General features: G+C 43.4%; 1 protein-coding gene across 1 annotated transcript; it reads left to right on the forward strand.

Annotated features, from left to right (window-relative positions):
• The first annotated feature begins 11,375 nt into the window (after window positions 1–11,375).
• GADD45G (growth arrest and DNA damage inducible gamma) lies at window positions 11,376–12,997 on the forward strand. Its single transcript, XM_069879844.1, has 4 exons — window positions 11,376–11,438; window positions 11,543–11,644; window positions 11,728–11,941; window positions 12,338–12,997. The coding sequence occupies exons 1-4, from the start codon at window positions 11,386–11,388 to the stop codon at window positions 12,446–12,448; spliced, it is 480 nt and encodes a 159-aa protein (XP_069735945.1). The 5' UTR covers window positions 11,376–11,385; the 3' UTR covers window positions 12,449–12,997.
• The last annotated feature ends 11,960 nt before the right edge of the window (window positions 12,998–24,957 follow it).

Genomic DNA, 24,957 nt, shown 5'->3' on the forward strand with positions numbered 1-24,957 from the left:
CTAAAATATCTTGTTTCTGTTTTGCTGCCTGAGACCCCTGAATGAGAAAGCAGAGCAAAAGGCTTCACATTATTCACATCAAATGCATTTTTTTCCCCTTGGGTTTTGATTTCGTTTGTGTTTTTCTTTTTGGTCAAGCTACAAACTTCATTCTTAATTTGCTGATGTAAGGTCTGTGTCATGCAAGTAGAGAATTTACCGTGTGTCAGCCAGCTGTGCAGGGAAGAGTAGGGATGTGCAAGAGGTATGTTTACCAAGGAAATCAGGTAAAAGGGTTTTGTGATTTTGTCTAGGGAGCAGCATGACTTCAGTAAGAGTGCAGTGACCCATAAGAGGCTGGTGCCTACACGTGTGCTGGGGGAACTGGTGCGAGCAGAGGCGGAAGGAAGAGTGGGAGATCCAAGGGAGAAAGTGTCTTGTTGGGGGGAGGGTGCACAAATCATACAATGTGAAACTTCTTTTCCTGCTTTCACTTCAAGTATTGCAGATTTTCTTCTCCTGCATTTTGGTGCTGGGAAAAAACCCAATATGTGAAACCTTCAGCTTTATTAATTATTACTATTATTATAATCATCATCATAATCTTAACTGTTGTGTAGAATTACAAATATTTATTCAGCTTTTACTCTAGTATAATTTTAACCAGACTTGCGGGTTTGCTAATGAATGAAATTATAGGATCCTTCAGATGTTTTACAAGCACAAATGCAATGATAGCATCTAATTGCAGGGATCTGAGGCTGTCTGACTGCAGATGGGATGCTATTAACTTCTTTCTGTCTGTTATGGATGTGTCAGAAAATTGTCAGGATAGTGCTAAACACACTCCAAACCTAGGTGATGGAACAAACATATAGATCTGGAGTGTGCGAGAATTTAATCCACATTTAGGTTGTTTCATTTGCAAGCAGTGCTGTTGCAACATTCCTTTCAAGTTACTTTCAAGTTACTTAAGCCATGAACAGAAATGATTGAAGAAGCAGTTTCCTGAAAAGTAAGTATAACCTTAATACACACCATACAATATATGCAGGTCTTAAGGTACTGGAATGTTAACTACATTCAATTCTAAGTTGTGGGAGTAGGATACTGTATAAACCAAGTTGATGTTGCCTAGTGCATGATTTGCTGCCATAACAGTTGTTTGTTCTTTCGTTCCAGGCTACTTTCAGCTTTCAAAAGTAACACTTTCTATAGGTGGTTGGCAGACATAATCCTCTGTTCTCTGAGGCTTTGCAGGTGCAACAGGGAATCGGTTTTCTTATTTCTTCCTGGTTCTGTGAAGCATTTTATTAGGCTCAGGTATGCAAAAATCTATCCTGTTTTTACTGCTTTGTATGCTGATTCTAAATTACTAAGAATAAAAGAGAAAGGAATGTAATTCATACTTAATTTCAGAAAGTGATGGCAGTGGAAACCTTTTAGGTGTGCTTACTGGAGGAGTGACCAGTAAGTACACGCTCAGTGTTTGTTTCACTTGTGAGACATGGATGACCTGCTTACCTGTGGGTAAGAGAAATCCCAACGCTATTGAAAGGATTTCCAAAGGTTTCCAGAAGTCACTTAAGAAGCTGTGTTCAGCAGATCTGCAGGAGTGTAATCCGTGGGTGACACCTTGCGAACGGCGCTGTTGAAGTCACTCCTGTGGAAGTCCTTACTCGCACATAACCTCCGGCGTGCTAAGCAACCACTGCGGGAGGAGGACCATCTCTTTTCCTAATTCCCCAGCCTGCCAGAGGTTGGTGGGAGAGCACCGCTGGCAAAAACGAGAGCGTGTGTAAAACAAAGCAGATCCTTGCCCTCCTCTGTAGCCTGAGCGCTACCCGGCGAGAACCGGCAGGAGGGAGAGCGCCCTCTGCCTCGATGAGAAAGCTTTATCGCTCAAAAAACCAGCTTTGTTTACTAGTCTACTGGCTGCCGAGAGTGACAGCAGTGGATTTTAGTGTGTCAGGGAGGTCCTTCCCAGCCGGTGACAATATTCAACACCCTTGCTTTACAACCGCGAAAATTGTCAGTATTAACAAGAACCAATATGTGCTGTTTCACCAAAACTAATTTTTTTTGTGTGTATATTTAGATTGTTAGTCAGCAAAACATTGCTCACTTGTAAATCATTTAAAATAGAAAAGCTGATGGCATGCAGCTAAAAGAGCTAATAGCTGTTGGCGTCTGGTGTTCAGCATTTCCCACTGCCAGACAAAGCTTGATACACTCAGCTGTTTTTACTAGCAAGTACATCCATTTTGCTAAAATGAAAGAGGAAAGGCTGAACAAGCTGGGACTGTTCAGCCTGGAGAAGAGAAGGCTTGGGGGCATCTCATCCATGTATATAAAAACCCAAGGGCAGCATGCAAACAGGATTGAGCTGGGCTTTTTCCAGTGGTGCCCAGTGACAGAACCAGAGATAGCAGGCACAAACTGAAGCACAGAAACATGTCTGAACATCAGGAAACACTTTTTTTTTACTGTGAGGCTGGCTAAATGCTGTCACAGGTTGTCCAGAGAGCTGTTGGTGTCTCCATACTTGGGAGGTATTCAAAACCCATCTGGACATGGTTCTGGGCAGCCTGCTCAAGCAGGGATCTGGATCAGATGCAGTCCAGAGGTCTCTAGAAACCCCAATCACACCATGATTCTGCAAAAAATATCCGAAGAACAATCACTGCTGCTGGCGGTATTCAATCATCCTATCTGGATTTAACTGGTGAGGTTATAGATGCTGCCTTGAGGTTTTGCTGGTTTTCTGTTAATAACAGGGCTGCAGGATAGCAACCAAGAAGCTGTATTTCTTTTCATTATTGATAACACCTGAAAAAGAAAGAAGCACAATGTGAGGGCAGGTTTTTTATGTATTTTTCAGAGGAAAACTTAATTTCATGGAATGATTGCTTCTATTTAAGTAGAAGTCAGGCAACTGAGTTTAGCAAATGAAGGCTGAGATTTACCCTGAACTTGGCAGCCACCATTACATTATATCCTTGTTGCTAAAAAAATATTAAATAATGAATATTATTTGAATGAATAACTGAATATCAGTACCAAAATTTTAAACTCTTACATACAATAACAAATATCTAAACTATTTTGCATTACATGACAAGTATGAGAACTTCATCTTAATGTATTTTTTTTGTTTCTGGTGTTTCTTGTAGTAGCAGATAGATCTATTTCTTCTCCTTAAGGCTCATCTATTCAGCAGATTAATGAGGAATACAAAACAAGAAACTAAATAGTGTATGTCTCCTGGTAATTTCACTCATTCTTCACCCCTGAAAACAGAGATGAAATCACTGTGCAAGATAACTCATGAAAGCCTACTTTAGCATCCTTATCCTTTTCTCAGAAATTTTGGGGACACAAGCCAAAGGAGCTTGCTAATGGCCTTTCTTATCACTAGGAGACAAATTACAGAGACAGAGATGCATTCTGGAAAATGAGACATTCAGACCTGAAATGAATTACCAAATGTGGAGTCATGAGAGGAGGAAACACAGTTCAATAAACTCATCAGGGACTTTGAAGAGCCACTGCCTTCCCAGTTAAAGATATTGTGCGCAGCTTTGGGTATACAGCCACAGAAAGACTCATAAAGGCAGAGACTAGGTGAGTGCAAGTTGAAGGACAAAGTTCTTGTTCTTCCAGCCTCTGTGTGAGTGTGTGCCTGAGCTTTTGCTAGATACATTACCAAAACAGAATTCTTGCTTAAGGGAATGTCTAGAGTAGTCTCAGACTTTGAGTGATGCTTCCCCACAGCTTAGCCAAATCTGCTTTCTATCACTAACCCCTGAAAGCCCAGGGTGCACAGTCCACCTCTTTAAAACTGGACTTGGTGCCAAATATAGCTGCTCTGCCTAGGCAAAACCAGGGCCAGTGGTGGAGCTGCTGCTGCTGTTCAGCTGGACACAAAAGGCTTTGCTCAAAGGTCTTCTACATCCTGGCTTCCATTCCCACGGTTGCTAGAAGGTCTCCCTGGGAATATCTGTGGTTCAAACTACATACCACACTGGCATGGACAGCACTAGATGCCCTCTCTGTTCAGCCGATACAAGTAGGCAATAGGTGGCCCTACTCAAGAACAAACGCCAATATAATTTGGGCTTGAGAGAGATTCCCGGTCAGAGACTCTGCCACCTACTCCTTACAGGAGGTAGATGAAACAAGGGAAAAATTACATTCTGGTAGCCACATGGAGGATTACTGCATCTTTTGCTTCAGGCTTGTTTATTACTAACAACATACGTGATCCTCAGAACAGATGTCAGGGGCCAGGCATAAATCGTCACTGATGGAGATTATGGTGTTGTTGTGGATACTTAACTTCTAATCATCAATCAGAGCATCTACCAGTCTAGTGTGCTGCCCTTCTGTCATATACAGGGTCATAAACAAACTGACCAGAGTCAAACAGATATTAGGTATCCACAATTTCTGAAAACAGTATTATGCCCATGCCCCATATAGTAACTGATCACAACATACACTTCAAGGGAAGGTTATCTGCCAATCCCCATATTATATACACCTGTTTGTGTCCTGTCCCCCCTCCCAGCCCCCCCTGCCCCAATCCCTCCTGCCAGATGAACATCTAATGTGTTGAGAGAAACCTGTAATTTATACATATTCCAACCCTCTGATTATCTTTGTGGCCCTCTCTGCACTCCCTCTAACAGAGCCATGTCCTTCCTGTGCTGAGGACTCCAGAAATGAACACAGTACTCACTTGGAGGTGAGTATGAGAGCAGAGTAGAGGGAGTGAATCACCTCCCTCAGTCTGCTGGTCATACTTCTTTTTATGCAGCCCAGGATATGTTGGCTTTCTTGGCTGCAAATGCACATTGCGGGCTGATGTTGAGCTTCTCATCCACCAGCATCACATATGTTCAACAAGTATGGGCCCTATTTTTTGGGGGGGGAGCATTTTCCTGCTATTAGTGTTCTTTACAAATCCTTTCTTGTTGTCTGGTGCAGCAATAGCCAGTTGCAACTCCACCTGAATTTTGGCCTTTCAGGCTGCCTCTCTGCATGTAAGAATGACAGCTCTGTAATCTTCCTGCAAAGCCTGACCTTGCCTCTAGAATTTATCCAATCTCTTTTTCCTCCTGAGTTCCAGAAAGAGTTCCCTGTTCAACTAAGCTGGTGGTCTGCCCTGCAGCACAATGGGATTGCTTGCTCTTGTACTTTTAAGCACTGGTTCTCCAAAACTGACCAATGCTTGTGGATCCCTGCCTCCTCAAAAGCAGATTCCTTGGGGACACTGCTAAGGACTTTTGAACAGCCCTGGCCTAGTGCTCAGAAGTGGGATGCTGGGAGACCACAAGGGATACATTGCTGTTGCAGCACTTAAGTGAAATGAAATCATAGTGCAGCCTGAGAAATTATCTGAATACAATGAAGTACATGGACCCAGAGGAGTGCCACAAAAATAATCAGAGGGATGGAACACCTATGAGAAAAGGCTGGGAGAGTTGGAGTTGTTCAGCCTGGAGAAGACTGGAGAGACTTTATTGAGGCATTTCAATACTTAAAAGTGGCCTGTAAGAAAGATGGAGTCAAACTTTTTAGCAGAGCCTGTTGGGATAGAATAGGAGGTAATATTTTTAAACTAAAAGAAGGTAGATTTAAACAACCTGTAAGGAAGAATTTTTTTTTGCTGAGGGTGGTGAGATACTGGAACAGGTTGCCCAGGGAGATGGTAGATGCACCATCCCTGAAAACATTCATGGTCAAGTTAGATGGAGCTCTGTGAAACGTAATCTAGTTGAAGAAGTCCCCAATGATTACAGGGAGATTGGACTACATCCCTAGATTAAAGGTCCTCTCCACCTAAACTATTCTATGATTCTATGATTCTAAAACAATCCTTTCTTTTCTTAGAACAGTAGAAGAACATTCATCCATTATTAGAAAGATGGTTCTCTATTATTAAATTAAAATTTCTGGTTTCTTCCTTTATTTTGAGAATAGCAAATTAGGGTTGTTCAGCCTGGAGAAGAGGATGCTCTGAGGAGATCTTATAGCAACATTCCTGTACCTGAAAGGGGCCTACAAGAAAGCTGGGGAGCGACTGTTCACAAAGGCTTGTAATGATGAGGGGCAATGGGTATAAACTGGAGAGGGGAGATTTAGGCTAGACGAAACGAAGAATTCCTTCACCATGAGAGTGGTGAGGCACTGGAACAGGTTGCCAAGGGAAGTTGTGGCTGCCCCATCCCTGGAGGTTTTCAAGGCCAGGTTGGTTGGGGCCTTGGGCAGCCTGATCAAGTGGGAGGTGTTCCTGCCCATGGCAGGGGGCCATGGAACTAGATGATCTTTAAGGTCCCTTCTAACCCAAACTATTCTATGATTCTATGATCTGTATGAGGAAAAATACACTAGCAGTGTACAAACAAACCCTTTTGGCTACTTGATGTGGTGTGACTTTCTCTGTATAAAACCTCAAAACCCCCAAAATTAATGCAAGAGGTGCTTCTGCCCATTTTAGCACAAAACCTGAAAAGATGTCATAAATTAAGGCCCTATGCTCATTCTGTAATAATCAGGCCTATGCAGCCAATTAAGTGTTGCCCATCCTATACCAATTGTTGTCCTTCAGTTATATTTGTGGGAATACCTGACTGGTTTACTAGGCATGGGAATCAGCAATCAGCAGCATCTGTGTCAAGTTCAGTGGAAGGAAATAATACAAATACTATATGTGACCTGTTGGACTCATGGAAACAAAAAACCAGGTTGATTATAGCCATAGGATTTGCAGAGGAAGCTGAGACTACAGCTCCACTTCCTAAAACTTCTAGGTTTTATAGAGACATTTTTGATTTGTTTGCCTGTGGCGGGGGGGGTTGGAGGTATATGGCCTTTAAGGTCTCTTCCAACACAAACTATTTTATTATTCTATGATTTTATGAAGTCAGGAGTCCCATGCTCCATATTCATTTGCTAATGACTCACTCTGGGGCTTGCACTGAACAACTTATCTTCTGGGGTTTTAATTTCCTCACCTCTAATATACTTATGATTCATTTTGAGTTTTAGTGGTCTGAGGAGTGTAGAGGCAACCCCTTGTACTTTAATACGACTGCACAGATTCAAACGTAGGACACAGAAAACTCTTCCACTGCACTGAACACACAACAGAAGTTCTCCAGCAGAGCAAGATCTTCCTGATACGCCCTGGTAGTCTGTTGATTTAGGCTAGACATAAGAATGGAACAGGTTGCTCAGGGAAGTTGTGGATGCCCCATCCCTAGAGGTTTTCAAGGCCAGGTTGGATGGGGCCTTGGGCAGCCTGATCAAGTGGGAGGTGTCCCTGCCTATGGCAGGGAGGTTGGAACTAGATGATCTTTAAGGTCTCCAACCCAAACTGTTCTATGGTTCTATGATTCTATGATATGCCATATCCGGAGAAGGAAGCTTGCTAGGTGAACACAACAGGGCTGAAAGGTGGAGAATTGGTGGGAGGACTGGAATGGCATGAGGAGAAGCTCTGATGGATTGGGAAAGGTTTGAAACCAGGGGTACTCCATCTAAACAGAAAGGACTTGTATATCTTGGCAAAAAGGATCTTTCTGATGGGAAGTCCAGGAATGCAGCATGAACCAGGAAAACACCAAACCAGCTGGCTCTTACCAGTGCTTGCATGCCTTTTATCATGTGGAACACTTGAACCTCCTCTCACTTAGGCCAAAAGGCAATGTCTGTGTCTGCTGCTGTCCAGCTGGAGATACTATTTTCCTCACAAAATGATATAATCATTTTTATTACCAGTTATACAGAGGTGTAAACTGTCTACAGTTTTATCTGCTCTGTTCTGCTAGGTTACTTGCCTTTGATGTGATTTGATATACTATTATTTCCCTGTTAGTCTGCATCTGACATTTTATAGGAGTAGGCGTCTGTTTTAGAGGATTTCTTCTTACAGGAAACACTATTTTTACTGGTTTCTTTTTTGTTGTTTTTGTTTTGGTTTGGTTTTGTTGAGGTTTTTTGTGTGTGTTTTTGTTTCTGGTTTTTTTTTTTTTTTTTATAATTTTCACCGAAAGCATCGAGGATATGAAAACAAGAACCAAATGTTTGCCAGTGGTTTGTTACTCATTTTTTGTAGCAGTCATATTTTATATGTCCACCAGAGGGCACAACTATACTGTAAATGCAGCATAGCGTTTGGCTGAGGCTATTTGCTCCTGTGCTAAAAGTGCCAGTAAAAAAACCCAACGTTTGCAGGCGAGTCTTTTCATGCTATGGAAGGCGTGGATTAGTGGCACTGGCATTATACCTCTGTTGTCAAGTATAAGGGCCAATTCCACTTATTCATGGCAGAGTACTGCTGCCATGTGATAGTCTGTCCCCAGCCTTTGATCTACAGGATGGCTTCTAGCAGTCAGCAGTTGATCCACCAGAGATCTGGTGCTTACCAGTTTTCCATCAAATGCATAGATTATACTGGGCTGCATTTACAGAATTTAATTTTTTTTGTTCAGTATTTGGTATATAAGCATAGTGAAGACACTTAAATACACCTAAGTGTGCCCAAGTGTCCTCTAGCAATGGAGGGTGTAAATTTCACTTTCAGATAGAAACATTCAGCACCCTTACTGTGGTGTTCATGGCCAGGATTGCTGAAAACAAAAATAGATATCTCATTTCTCATTTTTTTGAATCCTTTCTTCATATTTTTTCTTTTTTTTTAATTTTTTTTTCATTTTTTCTTTCATGGATGTACTAAAAAACAAGTGAGGAAAAGACCAAGAAAGCAAGGAGCGGAGCCTGACCTCCACTTAAGTTCAGTTTGCTTATTAGACATCAAAGGTATCATGTCTGTGGAGCTGATGCCTTCAAAACTGGAACAGGATCTGGAGCAGGCACATCTTTCCTTCCTGCACCTCCTCTTCTGCATTGGAGGCCTAGTGTTGATTCTGGAGTTTAAAATAAGCTCCATCAGTTGTCTGGTAATGCTTCGTGGCCTTCAGTACCAAGAATAATGGGGCAAACTGAAAAGTGCAGTTACAAGAAGGCCTGACCTCAAGGTGCTGCATCATTAAGCCAAAATTGGAAGGCTGCATGTGAAAGCAGTGATACGTTAATATGGTTCCATACATTACTTAGGTACTTATATATATGTTACACTTCTACATTTGCACTGTAATCCACTACAAGTTACTTTGGCCTAATAATTTTGATCCATTTTAAGTAACTTTCCTTTCCACTGTAATGGGAAACTTGTCAAAGTCATAGTTGAAATAAGCATCTTTCAAAGCTCTGAGTTAGTCCTAGAGTTTCCATCTGTTTCATCATGCACACTGAAACAGTAACACATCAGAAATAGACCCTTCAGTACTTCTAAGACATGTACCATTTGGTGTATTTAATACAATTTAACGAGAAAACCTGAAGCTGCTATGTACCACTCAAGCTATTCTTCTTCATTCCTTCTCATTTACATATTTAGAGAAAAAATAGCAGACGAATGAAAGATTTTTATGTTTCGAAAAAGAACACTCCACTCCACTTACACTATGCTCATTCCAACAAGTGGAGAAAACTGCCACTTCATGAATATGGAGAGGGAAACAATTTTCTGAAAACTTCTCACACATTTTTTAAGGAAAACAAACCAAGAATTTATGCACTGCTTAAGCAGATTCATTGTGCCAGGTTACTGGTGTGGATTCATGAACCAAGAATGCCTGTGCATGTTAGTAAGGTGGAAAAGATCATTAGGCTTGAGAATTGTTGTTTACAATGAAGAGTCATTTTCCCAGTCTTGAGAGGCTCCGTAGATATCACCTGAGAAATGTTCTCAGTGAGGCTGGATGTATCTGGCAGACCCTGCTGTTGTCATGAGTTTAAAATGGAAGCTTACTAAGAGATTACTGCGTAGTCCAATGCTGTCATATTAGTGATGCCCAGGACACTAACTAGAAAGAACTGGAAGCAGAAACACTGCAAGCCCTTGGAGTGGCTCATTTTGACAGGCACTTCTGTAATTATGGTGCTCAAAGATGCTGAAACAACCTAGCAGACAGCGTTACACGGTACAGGGAGTCACCGACGAGCCATGCTTGCTGTGGGACTCCCAGAGAAGCACGGTAAGGATAGGCCCGGAGCGTGGGTTTAAACACATTTGTAAGGGGACGATGTGACCGGAGGCGAGGGGCCAGCAAGCATGACAGGTTACAGACCTCCCAGCAACCTGCTGCAAGGTCTGGCGCAGGTTCGCAGTAGACATAGATCTACCTCAAGGTGGCTCTACACAACCTCTACAAAATTACTTGGTGTCGGTCAGAAGCGTTCCCTGAGTGGACAAGTGCTAACTGGTAGCCTATTAGCTGGAAAAGAAATTTAAAATGATAGGATCATAGGACAACATGATCATAGCCCAGAAGGCACCTCAGGAGGTCTCCTGCTTGCAGCAGGGTCATCAGGGAGCTCAGATCAGGTCTCTCAAGGCTTTGTCCTACTGGACAGGGCTTGCACCCCTGCCAAGAGCGGAGCCCGCACAGCCTCCCTGGGCAGTGTGCTCCGTTGCTTTGGCAGTCCTCAGAGGGAAAAGCGTTTTCCTTACATCCCACCCGAGTGTATTGATTCATCTTGCAGCCGGTGCCTCTTATCTCTGCACTAGGCATTCCTGTGACGATCCTGGCCCTGTCTTCTTGATGTGACAGGTTTTGGGGGGGCTGCTGTTCGGTGTCCCCCGAACCGTGCCCGCCCAGCCTGAGCCAGCCCAGGTCCCTCAGCCTGCAGGGCAGGAAAGTGCCGCAGCCCTGGACTCCCCGGTGCCCTCGTCCGAACTTAGTCCGGTTCGGTGACATTTCCTGTGCTGATGGTGCCCAAACCGGGCTGACTACATAGCTGTTGTCCCGTGAGTGCCGAGCAGACAGAAATCATCACCTCCCTCGACCGGCCGGCCACGCTTTGGTTCACACAGCCCAGAGACCACGGCCGGCCGTGCCCACCTCACGGCCGCAGGACCTTCTCCACAGCCCGGGTGGCTGCAACGGCTGCCCCTTCCCCGGAGCAGGACTTTGCTGAAATCACATCGCTAAAACTTCTTTTGTTTGTTGTATTTTTTTGGCAGCACCTGCCTTTCCCGTTCCAAGCCCCGCGCAGACCCCGCCGCGCTCCCTCCCGCCGGGCAGGGGCGGAGCGGCGCGTGCCCGCACCCCGACTTCGCCCCCTCCCCGCCCCCCACCCCGCGCGGGGCACGAGCCGCCCGTCCCCCCCCCCCCCCCCATTCCCCCGCCGGCGCGCGCCGATTACCAAAATAAAGCTCCCCCCCCGCCTTTTCTCCCGCGCCGGCCAATGGGAAGCCAGGAGGCGCCGGCCGTGTGCGCGATAAAAGGGGCGGCCGGCGCGCGGCTGCCGCAGAGAGCTCGGGGAGGAGCAGCTATGACTCTCGAGGAGACACACGGGCAGGAGCCGGGGCCTGCGGGGCACGACTGGTACGTACGGGCGCCGAGCGGGCCGGGGCCGGGGGCGGCGGCGGCGGGGCGGCCGCGCGGGGAAGCGTCGCAGCGCTGACTCTGTGCCTTCTCCCGGCGCGCAGGATGCAGGGCGCGGGCAAAGCCCTCCAGGAGCTGCTGGTGTCGGCGCAGCGCCGCGGGTGCCTCACCGCCGGCGTCTACGAGTCGGCCAAGCTGATGAACGTGTAAGTACGGCGTGCGGGGCGCGCCCGGCGGGGCTGCGGGGCTGCCGCCGGCCTCACCGCAGCGTTCCCCCCTCCTCTTGTAGCGACCCCGACAACGTGGCTTTCTGCGTGCTGGCCGCGGACGAGGAGGACGAGGGGGACATCGCCCTGCAGATCCACTTCACCCTGATCCAAGCCTTCTGCTGCGAGAACGACATCGACATCGTGCGGGTGACCGACGTGTCTAAGCTGGCTGCTGTCGTGGGGGCCGGCGAGGAATCCGGGGAGCCGCGGGATCTCCACTGCATCCTCATCACGGTGGGTGTCCCTCGGGAAGCGAGCGGAGCTCGGGGTGCTGCCCGCCCACGCTGTGATTGCCGTACCGACCTCTGCACGGGACTGTTAAAGCCTTTCTGGGGCAGCTTTGCTTCCTGCTGGTAGTCAGATTCCCTTCTGGGCAAGGAAAGGTGCCTCGGTGCATGCTGTACAGAAAGTCAGCTGAGGAGTAGTGGTACTAATAGGCTACGCTTCTGGTAGCTGTAGATTTCCTCTGTTGTCCACAAGGGTAACATCCTTGCTTTCTGCATTGTCTGTGTCAGAGCAAAAAACATCTGAAAACGCTTTGCTTCCTAAGCTAATGCTTCTGTAAATACTGTGATGACCTCAGCTGCTGGGCAGCACTCATAGCGTGTGCAACTTTTTTCTTTCTGGCAGAACCCAAATGAAGATGGTTGGAAGGACCCAGCTCTAGAAAAGCTGAACTCATTTTGTGAAGAGAGACGAAACTTCAATGACTGGGTACCGACTATCACCCTGCCTGAGTGATGGTGATCTGGTGTGTTGGGGTGGCTGAAACCTTTGTTGCATTCCTAATGTGGCGTGGGTTCACTGAAGTGTGCAACAAGCTGCTGATTCCATGGATTAGCCTGGTCAAGAGACTGGATTAAAGTCACTCAGACTGGCACGCAGTGGGCTCTTATGGAGGAGAAAGAAGAACAGCTCGCCTCGCCGGTGAGCATCTGTAGGGCCCAGCCATGGAGAGGCTGATATACCATGGAACTGAAAGAAATATTGCAGGTTTCCTGGTCAAGTGGAGCTGTTTCAGAAGGCAGAGAGAAAGTTGGAAAGTGGGCCAAAACTTTTCAGGATGACTGGACAGAGTACTGTAACTAGGAACTGTTGGTGCTGTCTGCAGAACACAGAAGAAAGTATCAGTATTTGATGGACTGGTTACTAAAACAAATATAGAGACTCTAAAGCAGATGGTCTTCAACAGGGTTATTGGGTCACTCTGCAGAACTAGTTTAATAACCAATTTTTACCAAAATATTTGCTGCTATTGAAGCTTTCATAATAAATTTTTGACAACTAATATCTGGGAGTGTCTTGCTTACTGGGTGGGGAAGCATGCCACTGAAATACCACTCATGTTTTGCTCATGTGCTGTAGTCAAAGGTATATTCCACAGCAACAGAGCTATTGCTCAAATACTTTCTCTCCTGGGCCAGCTGAATGAAGAGCTGTGCTGTCCAAGTTGATAATTCAACCTTTCACCCTCTTGCAACAGCTGCTTATCGCAACAGCTTGCAAGACTAAGGAGCTGCATGCTTAATGAGCTCACTTATTGTAATCACTGGTCTTTGTAACCTACTGAAGGAGCACAATGCATATTAGAAACATGGATATGTGGGAATACAGACCTCCAGTAAACTGCATAATTAGTTTTTAAATATGACTTAGTAATTCAGAGCTATGCTGTTCCTACTTGACAGAAGCAGCTTAAACATGATGGGGTGGCTGCAAAGTTCCTTGCATGTCAGATACATCTAACACTTGCTTTGATTAGAATGGCAGTGTTAAACCTAGAACTAGCTAATAGTGAATAAACATCACATCTGCCACAAGCTGCTCTCTGATTGCTGTGTGCTGTAACAATAGAAGCTGTCACTCCAGGAGCCAATTTTGCAAAACTTAATTGCATGACCATACCAAATGAAGTCCAAAACAATTTAGGGATCTTGTGGTCTTTTTTTAGAGATCCTGTCATGGAAAGTTAATATGAGTGGGCTGATTTGGCCCTCTGTTAAAAGAGAAAATACCACCCCATTTCTTTGCACAATTGATGAGTGTGCTCCAGGATTTGACAGTAAATGGCATAGTGATGATCCCTTCTAGAGAGTAAGAAAGCACTTCCTCTACAGACACTAAAAATACTCCATAGTAACAACTACATTTCCTCTAGGCTGGCTGGCAGTGATTGACAGTAGCTCTTGCTGAAAAGTGGTCATTTCTACATGGGATGTCTAGTGCACTTGTGGCTTCTGGTAAGCCGCTTGCTCTCAGTGTCGTTGTTCCTGGTACGGGAAGTTCAAATGGAGCTCCAGTGTTCCTGGAATATGTTGCCTTGTAGAGGAGGTATCTAATGCCACTTGGCCTTTGTTACCATGTCACGAGGTAGGGTAGCAACCAGACTTCTGGGTGAAGAAAAGACTGTATGGTTTTCAGACCTCTGTGAGTATTCCTGCTTGCATTTAAGATATAGGAGTTTCTGCACAGCCTGTTTTTCTACTTAACCTTCACTAATCAACTGGTGTCTGCTGTAGGACTTCGAGAAAAGTCACATGGAAGAGCTAAGAGAATAAACAGTTTTGATAGCTGTGATAACAGAAACTGCCTTTAAGGCAGTTGCTTTGATACACAGAAGACACTGAGTTTGGATGCTTCATTGTATTTTTTAATATTTTCCCATAGCAAATGCAGGTTTCTTAATTTTTGGTGGTTTTACAGCTGAGAAGCATATTTTTGTTCTTTGCTTGGAGCCTAATGAGCACTCAGAACCAAGAACAGGTTAAAGTGAACTGTTCTAAAATCAACTGTAAGCAGTACTTTACAGCCTTGAGTGGTGTGAACAAAAACCTGAGAAGACAGAAGGAGGTTCTCAAGCACATAGACCATTATGTGTACAGTTACATATACAATTAAAGTATGGCTGAGAAGTGCAACCAATTTATTGGCTGAGTTGCACCTAGTAGGAAGTTCAACCTTCCAGCCTTTGTGGAAGAAATATTGAGTATTATGGAGCAAACAATTAAATTTACAAGGCAGCACAAAAATACCCTTGTGAGGACATTGCCTCTAGTCCTTTAGAAGATGGGAGGCTGACCTTTACCTCTGCAGTAGTCCTGTGAAGCTGTGAGCTGTGCTTCATGCGAGGTACAAAATTTCTTGGTTTTGTCACCTGTACAATTCTCTTGAAATCCCTTCTGGCTTGATGCAGATACACTGTGAGGCAAGTAATGTTAAACTGAGTTGGTCTGCATATGTTATTAAAACAGCATTGCAAATAAAGGCAGCTGTAACTTGCAAGTTATGTGCTGCTGCAAATATTTGTAATGATCAACAGTACTTAATGTAGCAAAAATTCAGCAGCTGGTATCTACTGATACAAGTTGACTTCATCTTTATGCGCTTAAATACATAACTGTGCAAGAAGGAACTACACAGTTGTTAAAGATAGACAGCAGACTTGGGTATTACTGGCTGCAGGGGGAACAGCTGTTTGAGAGATGCTAGTAGGCTCACCAGATGTCCAGGGTGTTTTGTCAGGTATGTGGGGAAGCTGGAAGGAGGCAACAGTAACCTCTTATGTCTGTGAGCAGTGTGCCTTGTGTACCTCACCTTCCCAGGAAACAGAAGTGCCTAGGACAGAGGCACTATGGCTTTGCAGGGCTGACAGGGATTGCTGGGACCTCTGCCACAGTGCTACATCCAAGCTGAGCTGCTCTGTCTTTACAGGCTGGCTTGCTTTGTGCCACGGTGTGCCGCATCAGGGGATTCTGAGGGAGGAGATGGATCAACAGTAATTGATAGCAAAGGTGGTTCTCCAGCACAGGAGCCAGCCTAGTGACATAGCAGGAGCTGCAGGACGTGGAGTGGAGTCACAAAGCGGAGATGCTTCTGGCCCTGCTTCTGGAGGTCTGCTTTCCATTAAGCCCTTCACTTGTGTGCCAGTAGGTGATCAAAAGCATGTATTTAAATATTACAATCATATGCATTTGTATTGTGCTGTCTGTAAATTTCTTTTAATGAAGCAATGTATAGAGTTTAATTTAAAATTTATTTGAGCAGTGGGTTTACATTTCTCTGCCTGGGTATCTATTTCACCATCTCATAGTGCTGTCAGGAATTTCCTCAACTATGTTGTTTCCTTCTCTTAGTGTTGTTTTATTCCTGCTACACTTCTGTGTATCACTTTCCTTTCTTCTCTCTCTTCTGGTTCTGTAACCACAAAGTGATGTTCTCTTTAGATGTCTGATTCTTTTAGTATATGCCACACTGATTTAACTGCCTTATTGTATTGCAAGGACATACATATGCATACTGGCACACAGGACACAGTTGTTGTAAACAGTGCTTTCTCTTTGCTGTCTGTTGAGTAGGAAATACAAAAAGAAAGGTCATAAAAAGTGTACTAGAAAGAGGCACGCAAACTGCTGGACAAAGTAATGTTTGCGTAAAATCTGTGCATATGTTAGATTATCTGCTCAAACTGTGTTTTTAGCACTGGATGCTCAGGGAAGGAGTACTGGCATGCTCTCTTCGCAGCCTTAGAGTTCTGCAAACTGGTGGAGTTTCAGTCACAGGTGAAGACTATTTGAATTAATGTGTGTTCTGCAAGGAGACAACCTGCAAAACTGCTAGTACCACAGAATCACAGAATCACAGAATAACCAGGTTGGAAGAGACCCACCGGATCATCGAGTCCAACCGTTCCCATCAAACACTAAACCATATCCCTCAGCACCTCATCCACCCATGCCTTAAACACCTCCAGGGAAGGTGACTCAACCACCTCCCTGGGCAGCCTGTTCCACTGCCCAATGACCCTTTTTGTAAAGAATTTTTTCCTAACGTCTAGCCTAAACCTCCCCTGGCAGAGCTTGAGGCCATTCCCTCTTGTCCTGTCCCCTGTCACTTGGGAGAAGAGGCCAGCACCCTCCTCTCTACAACGTCCTTTCAGGTAGTTGTAGAGAGCAATGAGGTCTCCCCTCAGCCTCCTCTTCTCCAGGCTAAACAACCCCAGCTCTCTCAGCCGCTCCTCATACCAGAAACATGCCACAGCACCACTGTCTGATACATAAGGGAGACGTGGCTCATATCAACAAATCTGATAACTCTGTCTCTCAGATCCTCTTTCATCAGCAGGAAAGAGCAGTTTGTAACCAGGTTGAACCGTGACAATAATACAAACAATGTATTATGAGTGGAAGCAAACATCATCACATGTAAGAAAGACTGATGTGTGGAGAAGGCTGTGTGAATATTATATTCTTTGTAGGGATGCATATTGTGGACAGCTATGCTCATGACTATGCATCAACAGGACCTTATTTATTGTAGAGCAGCAGTGGCAGAAATGGAATTTAGTGGAACGATGGAACTATGCAGACAGTACATATGCCTCACTGGAGCTATTCTTTCTACAAGTTTTTAATAAAAACTGCTTCTCATTCCTTACCCATTTCTTCATGGTAGGCATGATTTTCTCACTTTATAAAGTTTAAACATGCAATGACAGGATATTGGAAAAGCTGAGTTAATACTTCATGTGTAATTATTTCATACTGAATGAGAGAATACTCCTGTTATTCATTGTCCTTCAGTAAGATATCCTTATACACAACATTCCGAAGGCTGGAGTGTATGTGAAGCATTAATTTGAATATATTGGTAAGTTCAAATGTATAATCAGATCCTAGACGTAACTGTAGAGGCTCTAAAATTTCCTCTGATCTCCTGCCACACTGGGATGTGATTATTTTGCCATGCTTACATTCTGTTTTAGTTTGTTTTGGCTATGTGGCTGAAATGAATTTGGATCTTTACCTGCTAACCTGCTTTAGTTCACATGGCAAAACAGAGTTGGAGCATGCAAACAGGATTTCTCTTACAAGAAACTAAGTTGGATGACATACTCTAAGGGACTGACTGATACTTTCCAGCTGCTGTTGGGCATTCGGTTCATGGGACCACATTAGAGGTACATACAGCACAATTGCTTGCTGATTAAAAATAAATAGACAATTCTTGGCAATAAGAGGAATATGTTGGCCTATATTTCACAACAGAAGAGATTTTAGTGTAATACACATACCAATTTGTTTGAAACAACTGCATGCTTTTGAATTAACAGGCTTAAAAATCTGCTTTGGCAGTGGCTTGCTGAGCTTAATTGTTTCTGAAGCAAGAACGATGAATGGAACTATTTCTAGAAGTGGTTGCCAAAGATTTTTATTTATTTATTTTTTTTGTAATAGACCAGCACTGCCCAACTGGCAGTTTTGGGGTAGCTTTGCCTGGTCCATTGCCTTTGTGCCTGAGGAGCAGGTGGCTCCATGGGGATCCTGCCTCACTGCCGTGCCGCCACATTGCACACTTGGGGCACTGTGTGAGTCTTGGGCTGGACAAAGAACAGGCCGTCCCAAGCAGGGGCTGCCCCCAGTGTGGAGCCTGACTTCTTCATTTGCCACTCATTATGCAGCCAGACCTTCTTTGTTGGTACAATGGTATGCAGTACTTGCAGATGATTTCCAGGTGGCATAAAGATGAATAGGACTGTACCCCAAAAGAAAATATTCCATCAAGATCTGAATCACTGGATTAAATTGTTGTAATGTCACAAAGCATTTTTTAAATATAGATAAGCACAAATTGATGCATCATCTTCCACGGTAGAAGAGAAGAGCTAATGAATGGGAGACTATGAAATCTTGCACCAGTGCCAATACCTATTGCTATTGTACAAAGTTTCTCTCCTTTAAGTCTGCCTATGTTAAAACAAAACTCCTTACTCCAGGCTGTTTTTCTACATGCAAGGGTTAATGCATCAAAAAAATATATGCTGTCTTTATAGGTGGTTTCATGCTGTTGAAGGCATGTTTATGGAATATAAGCAATGGAGTGCAAGTTAGTTGGATACAGATAAAGATAGAAGGATTGTAAAGTATCTGTATCTGCTGTATTCTTCACTAATACAGATGTTCTCTGTCTTATGTACCACTCTGTTTCTGTAGTGCTATAAAGTCCTTCAAATAAACTGCTGAAAAAGAAAAAAGAAAGCAGTGACAGGCACCGCATCGTTTGTACTAAATGACTGCATTATTGGGATGCTGTCCCTCCAGGAGTACTGCAGAGGAATAATGGGTTGTGCATAGCCTGACCTATCTGGGATGGGAACTGCTCATCCGTACTGATGCCAGGCTCAGCCTTGCATAGGTCGCTGCCTCATTGAGCTGGACTGAAGCACACAAGTTTAAAAACAGGTGCTTTGTTGTGCTTTGAGGCCATGGATAATAGAAGTACACCTATTAAATATGTCGATAAAAATTGTTCCAGGTCTCCTTAGCCACCTGGCTAGCAAGCTGATTTAAAGCAAATATAGACTGTGTGGATCTCTGGAAATAGACATTTTCCAACATAAATCATGGTCTCTTGTTTTAAGTAAATTTTTAAAAATGCTGTTTATTTGCTTTTATAATGACTAAAACAACTTTCAGGTGCATAGCCGTTCTGCACAGCATGTAACACATACGAAAATATTGTTTAATTGGGATGGATGTAATATTTTTATCCTTATGCTAAAGTACCTCTTGAATTTTGTAGTTTTCTTCACTTCAAGATATGTAAAAAATAATCCCTAAATTGGAGCTAAGTCCTGAGAAGCACTATAGGAGCTTCGTGGATAAATCAATTAAATAGATAAATAATGCTCACAATGCATCATGATAATTGTACTCATAAAATAGTTCAGGCATCTTTCCATAAAAGACACATTTACGTAAACATAGTACACGTATACTTGTGGTGAGTATACAAAAGAGCATTATTAAGCATATCTGCAAATATACAAGAAGGAAAGGCAGAATGGTTCAGATCTGACACTATATCACAGGCTTATGATTTGCCTCTGTGTGCTGTGCTCTATCTCTTATCAGAAGATAAATTACTGCCTGGAACAGTGATGCAGAATGGAATTCTGACTTGTCGCTTTCTGCAAGGCTGACTTTTTTAACAGAAAAAAACCCAAACCAACAAATAAACTTGATACTGTGCTATGAAGGTCTGGCTATGTTACACACTTCCCATGGGGCAGGTCACTTAATGGAAAAACAACAGCAACATTTGGAAAACTATGTGAGGGGTTTCTGAATTCTTGTACCTCCTCTACCCCTAATTCTGCCATGGGATCTGGGCTGCATTTTCAGAGAAATGTGTTTCATGCTGTGCTTCTCAATAATTGTAAGTTCACTGGTACCAAGGGCTCATGACTTGGCATCTGGCGCGAAGGAGCTGATGAGTTAGCACTGAATTTATTCAAGCAAGAAGGGCGTGAGTTGTGCAAGAGTTTGTTTTGCAAAGCAGCTAAAGAAAGTACATTTTGATGCCTTTCAAAGCATTGGTATAATATAGTTTTGACATCCTCATTATGTGATATCTAACCAATAAGAAATACATATTGCCCTGTATCTGCTTTGCCAGAGAGCTAACTGATGCTTTAGTTAACCTAAATCTGGAATCAGTAGAATCTGCCTTTTGAGGAAGTACAACCAGAAAGAACTGGCTGAGTGGAAGACATCTGGTGTGGAAATGGTCACTGGGATTTGGTGGTAGGAGGAGGTGTCCTATACCTATGATTGCAGCACTGAACCCTTTATACAGAGCTCCACATCGAATTTTTGATCCAGCTGGCCACAGGACCAGAGCTCTTGAAATAATTAAGCCCTACAAAGTCTGTGAAAACTAGTGACAAGATACATCAGAGCAACTGTGCCCTCACTGCTGCCAAGCCTGCTGTGTGTATTCATTACAGACTCCAGAAAATCCTCTTTGGAGAAAGGATTTTTAAATGCTTCAGCTGTAGAAACAGCATCAAGCAGCATTCACAATCAGTTGTTAAGAGACACACACACAAGAAACCAGGCTCCAGTGCTTGTGGATATTGTAGCAGCCCTGCAGAACCACGTGAGTTACAGGTGATCAACTGCATGGAACTGAAAGGTAATAAGATGCTTTGCTTATGAAGTAAATTTTGACTGGCCTAGTTGTACCTTCACCTGAATTACTAATAACTCACTACAGTGTGTCTTTTACAGCAAATTGTAGTGTTAATTATTATAATAAGCCCGCGCAGGCCAGATTCATGAGGACGTTGTGGAGAAGATGCTAGAGCCTGTTCTGTCCCCAGAAGTGCTGACGTTACCACTCAGGCCTCAGCTGGTTAAGGACATTTTGCAAGAACTGGTTCCTCATGTCCCATACTTGCATTTCTCCCTCCTAGGCCCACGTCCTGTATTGCTGCCTCTGCAGAGATTGCAGCTGCAGACATTATCTGTGCTGTTTCCCCACTGCAGGAGTGGGCTGCTCCAGACTTTCCAGGGGCCTGCCTATAAGGTTTGGTTAGCCTCTTTACATTTCTGCAGGGACAAGGGCAGTGTAAAAGCAGGACAAAATAGCAGATATGACACTGGCTGCCGCTGTCTGAGATGTGCAAGGTACAGTGGCTGCAGGGGTGTTTTCAGCCCCAGTGATCCTGAGGTGGCCAAGATACCAAGTCCACCTGCTGTCCTGCCCCAGGGGAAGGGGCTTTCTCCCTGTCCCAGACTCACAGAGCTCCCCATCACCCAGCTAATTTATCTATATTGAGCCAAGCACTTACCTGCTGAAAGCAGAATGTGGGCAGGTTCCCCGTGGCTGTTTGAAGCTACAGGGAAAATTAGAATACTAGAGGAAAACTTAAAAAGCTGCAATTCTTTCTACAAGTGCATAAGAAAGCAGTCACCTTGTTCAGCTTTCACAGTAATATCCTAATCAGGATGAAAACTTAATATAGCATACAATTGAGGTTATCCAATACGCTTATATAAAGCCTTTCAGAGCAACAGCACATCAGCTGGTAGAGGCTGCTACTAGAAACTGAGGTTTCTTTGTTTCCTAGCAGCAGATGATTTCCTCTCCTAAGGCAATTATGTAGCCTAATTGCCTGTAATAATCATCCCTGTTAAAAGTGTGCAAATGCCAGCCCTTCTTGTTTTTGTGGGAGTGTCTCCTTCCCCATTTTCTGCTTTTAGGTACCAGAGACAGGCTCCACACATTTAGAAAACAGAAGTAACACTGAGGAATGTAGGATTTTGTTATCTGAAGCCCTTCAGTGATGCTGTTACCGGTGTCTAGGCTGTTACTTTAAAAAAAGTAGTTAAAAAAAGAGAAAAAAAGTAGTGTGTTATTTCAGAAATGTAACCCGTTCCTAAAAGATGCTTCGTTTTTCCAGTTACTTACATTTATTTGGGGTGTATTTTTATTTATCAATAGTTCTTTATATCTGTACTTTTCCCAAAATGTTAGTTAGCTCTAGCAATGCTAGAGACTCTGCTGTGCTCAATTACTAATCTTTTACAAGTAAATTTGGAAAATCTCAAAAAAGTCATAGGATATACTGTACATTGGCAGGATGAATTAGATAATATAACACATCTTTGTCACTACTGACTTGTGGTTTTACTTTAATGTTATCAGTGTTTTCTTCCTAGGAGGTAATTTACCAATACATTATCATTCAAAAATAAATTTCATAGTACGTATGTGAACAGTGAGAAATGTAGCTTTATTTTTGAACAAAGGTCAACAAAATATATAACCATACTAGTTTAGAACAAAGGTCCACCCAGGCTAACATCTTTTCTTTGTCAGTAACCAAGAGCAGATGTCTAGAGAAGGGTGTCAGGAAAGGGCAAGCACATTGGGGTCCTCCATCTATCTGATACTATTAAGAAACTTGTAGTCCTGGGACTTGCTGTCACTAACACTGTAGCATCAATATATATTTTCAGCATTCAGTGCTTAGAGGACAAATGCTTAAAATTCAGGTCCTGGCAGTAGGTACATGGCAAGTGCACAGGCAGGTCAATAGCATAACAGAAGGATTCCTGAAGAAGGACTGTGCTCCCAGAAATACAGAAAAAGAGACCTCGCAGGAGTTTATGGGTGAAGCGTATAAAGATGTCTGAGAAGGGTGTTGTTCAGCTCCCTGCAATATGTTTCCCTAGATCCTCTGTTTGTTAGAAAAGTAGAAGGGTAATCTGCATACTCTGTTTGCATTTAAAGACAGAGTAAACCTCAGGGGTTTTTCCTCCCACCCAAATCATACAGCAGAGGCAAGGTTGCTTTGGGCCCTACTACTTTACATGTACATAAACATTAGTTTTATTAGTCACCACTGTGTGGCTTGAAGGGAAATGTGGACAAAACAGTGTAAAAGTTTACTGTAAGTCACCCCTTTCTCTCAGTCTTTTGTTGTCAGAAATTCTCCTGCACAGAAACAGTCTTGCCCTTTCTCTGGGGAGATGTCATTGCTTGACCATTATTTTTCAGGCATAAACAGAAAAGGTCTGGACTTTGAAACCACTAATTTTACATCCCCCTGAGAGAAGCAGAAAATCTACAACATATTAGAAGAACCTTCTGTGTATGAAGCTGCTCAGTGCCAGGAATATGCAAGGACACTGGAGAAATATTAAATTTTGCAAAAGCTGAAAGAATCATGAGGACTCTCCTTATGGATATATTTACATAGCAAGGTATTGCTACAGAGTGAAAGCTCAGAAAGAAAGAGCAGCCACTGAAAGCAATTTCACAAACTCCCACCCTTATGTAATTCACAGAGTGTGCTGCTACTCAAAAAGGAGCAATACTGTGTTTAACTTTAGTAGGAAGTTGTATGCATTGGGTCAGACTACCTTGATAGTAGCTCTGTCCAATTCAGTGGGATAAAATGACAGCTAAATTTGGCATTTTGTGATTGTTTCCCTTGAGAGGCTGTATGGATGCTTCAGAGGCTTGAGAGATTCACCCTGTTCTTGACTTTCCCTGCTATTTTGTATGATAATGAGAACTGAGACCTCCAGACTGCTTTATAAGCACCACGCCAGTGAACTCTCTGTCACTGAAGGATCTGAAACACCCAGTATCTGTGCTTAGCTGGTTACTCCTATGCAAGATGTGCGCATGGTGTAGGCAAAGTATTTTCCTGGTTATTGAGCAGGATAAAAAAATTCACAGCATGTTACTTTATGGTTTAGTTGTCTTCTGTTAAACTGTTTCTGTGTTTATTTTTGCTATATACATTCAACCAGAGACAACACCTACATCTTAATGTTGAAATATTAGATTCTCTTTTGGAAGTACTACGTGCAGCTCGCTTCAAAAAACAAAGCACAACAAGAAAACCCACCTTTGTTGGCAGCTGTCAATTTTTCTACACAATGTGTTAAAGAAGAAATAGGGAAATGGGTTTCTAATTCTACAGATGGACCTTTTGTGGGAAAAGGAACGCCACACTTCCAAGATATACAGTCTGCTCTTTCTACCCTAACAAGGACTGCACCTTGCACTCTTACAGTTTTCTGAACACATGTCGGGGACTGAAACTCAGCACGGCACCAATGCTGAGTACTCTGCATTCCTGTGGGGTTACCTCAGCCACTGTCCTCTCTGTCTTTCCTCAGCAAGGATGATTAGCCAACAAGTGTATCTATCTTGTAAGCATGTGGGTTATTGCTCCAACTATTCACACTGACCCACGCACACTGTCATGCAGGCTGAAAAAAACAATGGCATGTTTGCTGGCATGGCAGTAATGCAGCCAAAATTAAAAGTGAAACAGGCAAGAGACATAAAACTGAAACATAACCATCAAGTATGTGATTGCAGTTCACAATTTTCTTCAGGGACCTTTCAAGCTTTCTCATGGATGTGACCCCTGCAAGATTCACTACTACTAAAAAGCCACTGAGTTTGGGAAGCTGTCTATCTATAGACATAGTGACTAGTTAATCTTCACAAAAAAGAAGTCTTGTGCAGATTTGTCCTGTGTGCTGCATGCAGCACGAGGTCCGAGGGCTGCAGATGAGCATATGATGCCAAGGGCAGCCAGCACATCCTGACAACCAGGATGAGCTGTGAGGTGATGACCCTTTGTTTAGATCTCTTTAAATTGAGGCACACTGGAAAGGTTTGCAGAGTTGTTTTTATTATTGTTATTATTAGTCCCCTGCCTAGAATCTGGCCTTTGTATTACTTATTAGATGTGTGGAAGGCTATCTTACTCACACAGAAAGCACTTTGATCTACAAAGGCTTTACAGGACCTGGCAGGGGAGCAATGTCCTGGCAAGTCGTAGAAAATGTAGATAATTTGAATTTTACCATTGTGATTACTTAAGGATATTTCTGTATTTTTTTCCTGTGACACATTGAATATGATATTTTTCTCTAAAGACG

The sequence above is a fragment of the Phaenicophaeus curvirostris genome, chromosome Z, assembly GCF_032191515.1.
Source record: "Phaenicophaeus curvirostris isolate KB17595 chromosome Z, BPBGC_Pcur_1.0, whole genome shotgun sequence".
NCBI classification, from domain to species: Eukaryota; Metazoa; Chordata; class Aves; order Cuculiformes; family Cuculidae; genus Phaenicophaeus; species Phaenicophaeus curvirostris.

Bases quoted from the DNA above. Each gene is read 5' to 3' on its own strand.
- GADD45G (XM_069879844.1), top strand. From the start codon at position 11,386: ATGACTCTCGAGGAGACACACGGGCAGGAGCCGGGGCCTGCGGGGCAC. The intron at 11,645-11,727 runs GTAAGTACGGCG...CTCCTCTTGTAG, and splicing joins TCGGCCAAGCTGATGAACGT to CGACCCCGACAACGTGGCTT. The intron at 11,942-12,337 runs GTGGGTGTCCCT...TCTTTCTGGCAG, and splicing joins TCCACTGCATCCTCATCACG to AACCCAAATGAAGATGGTTG.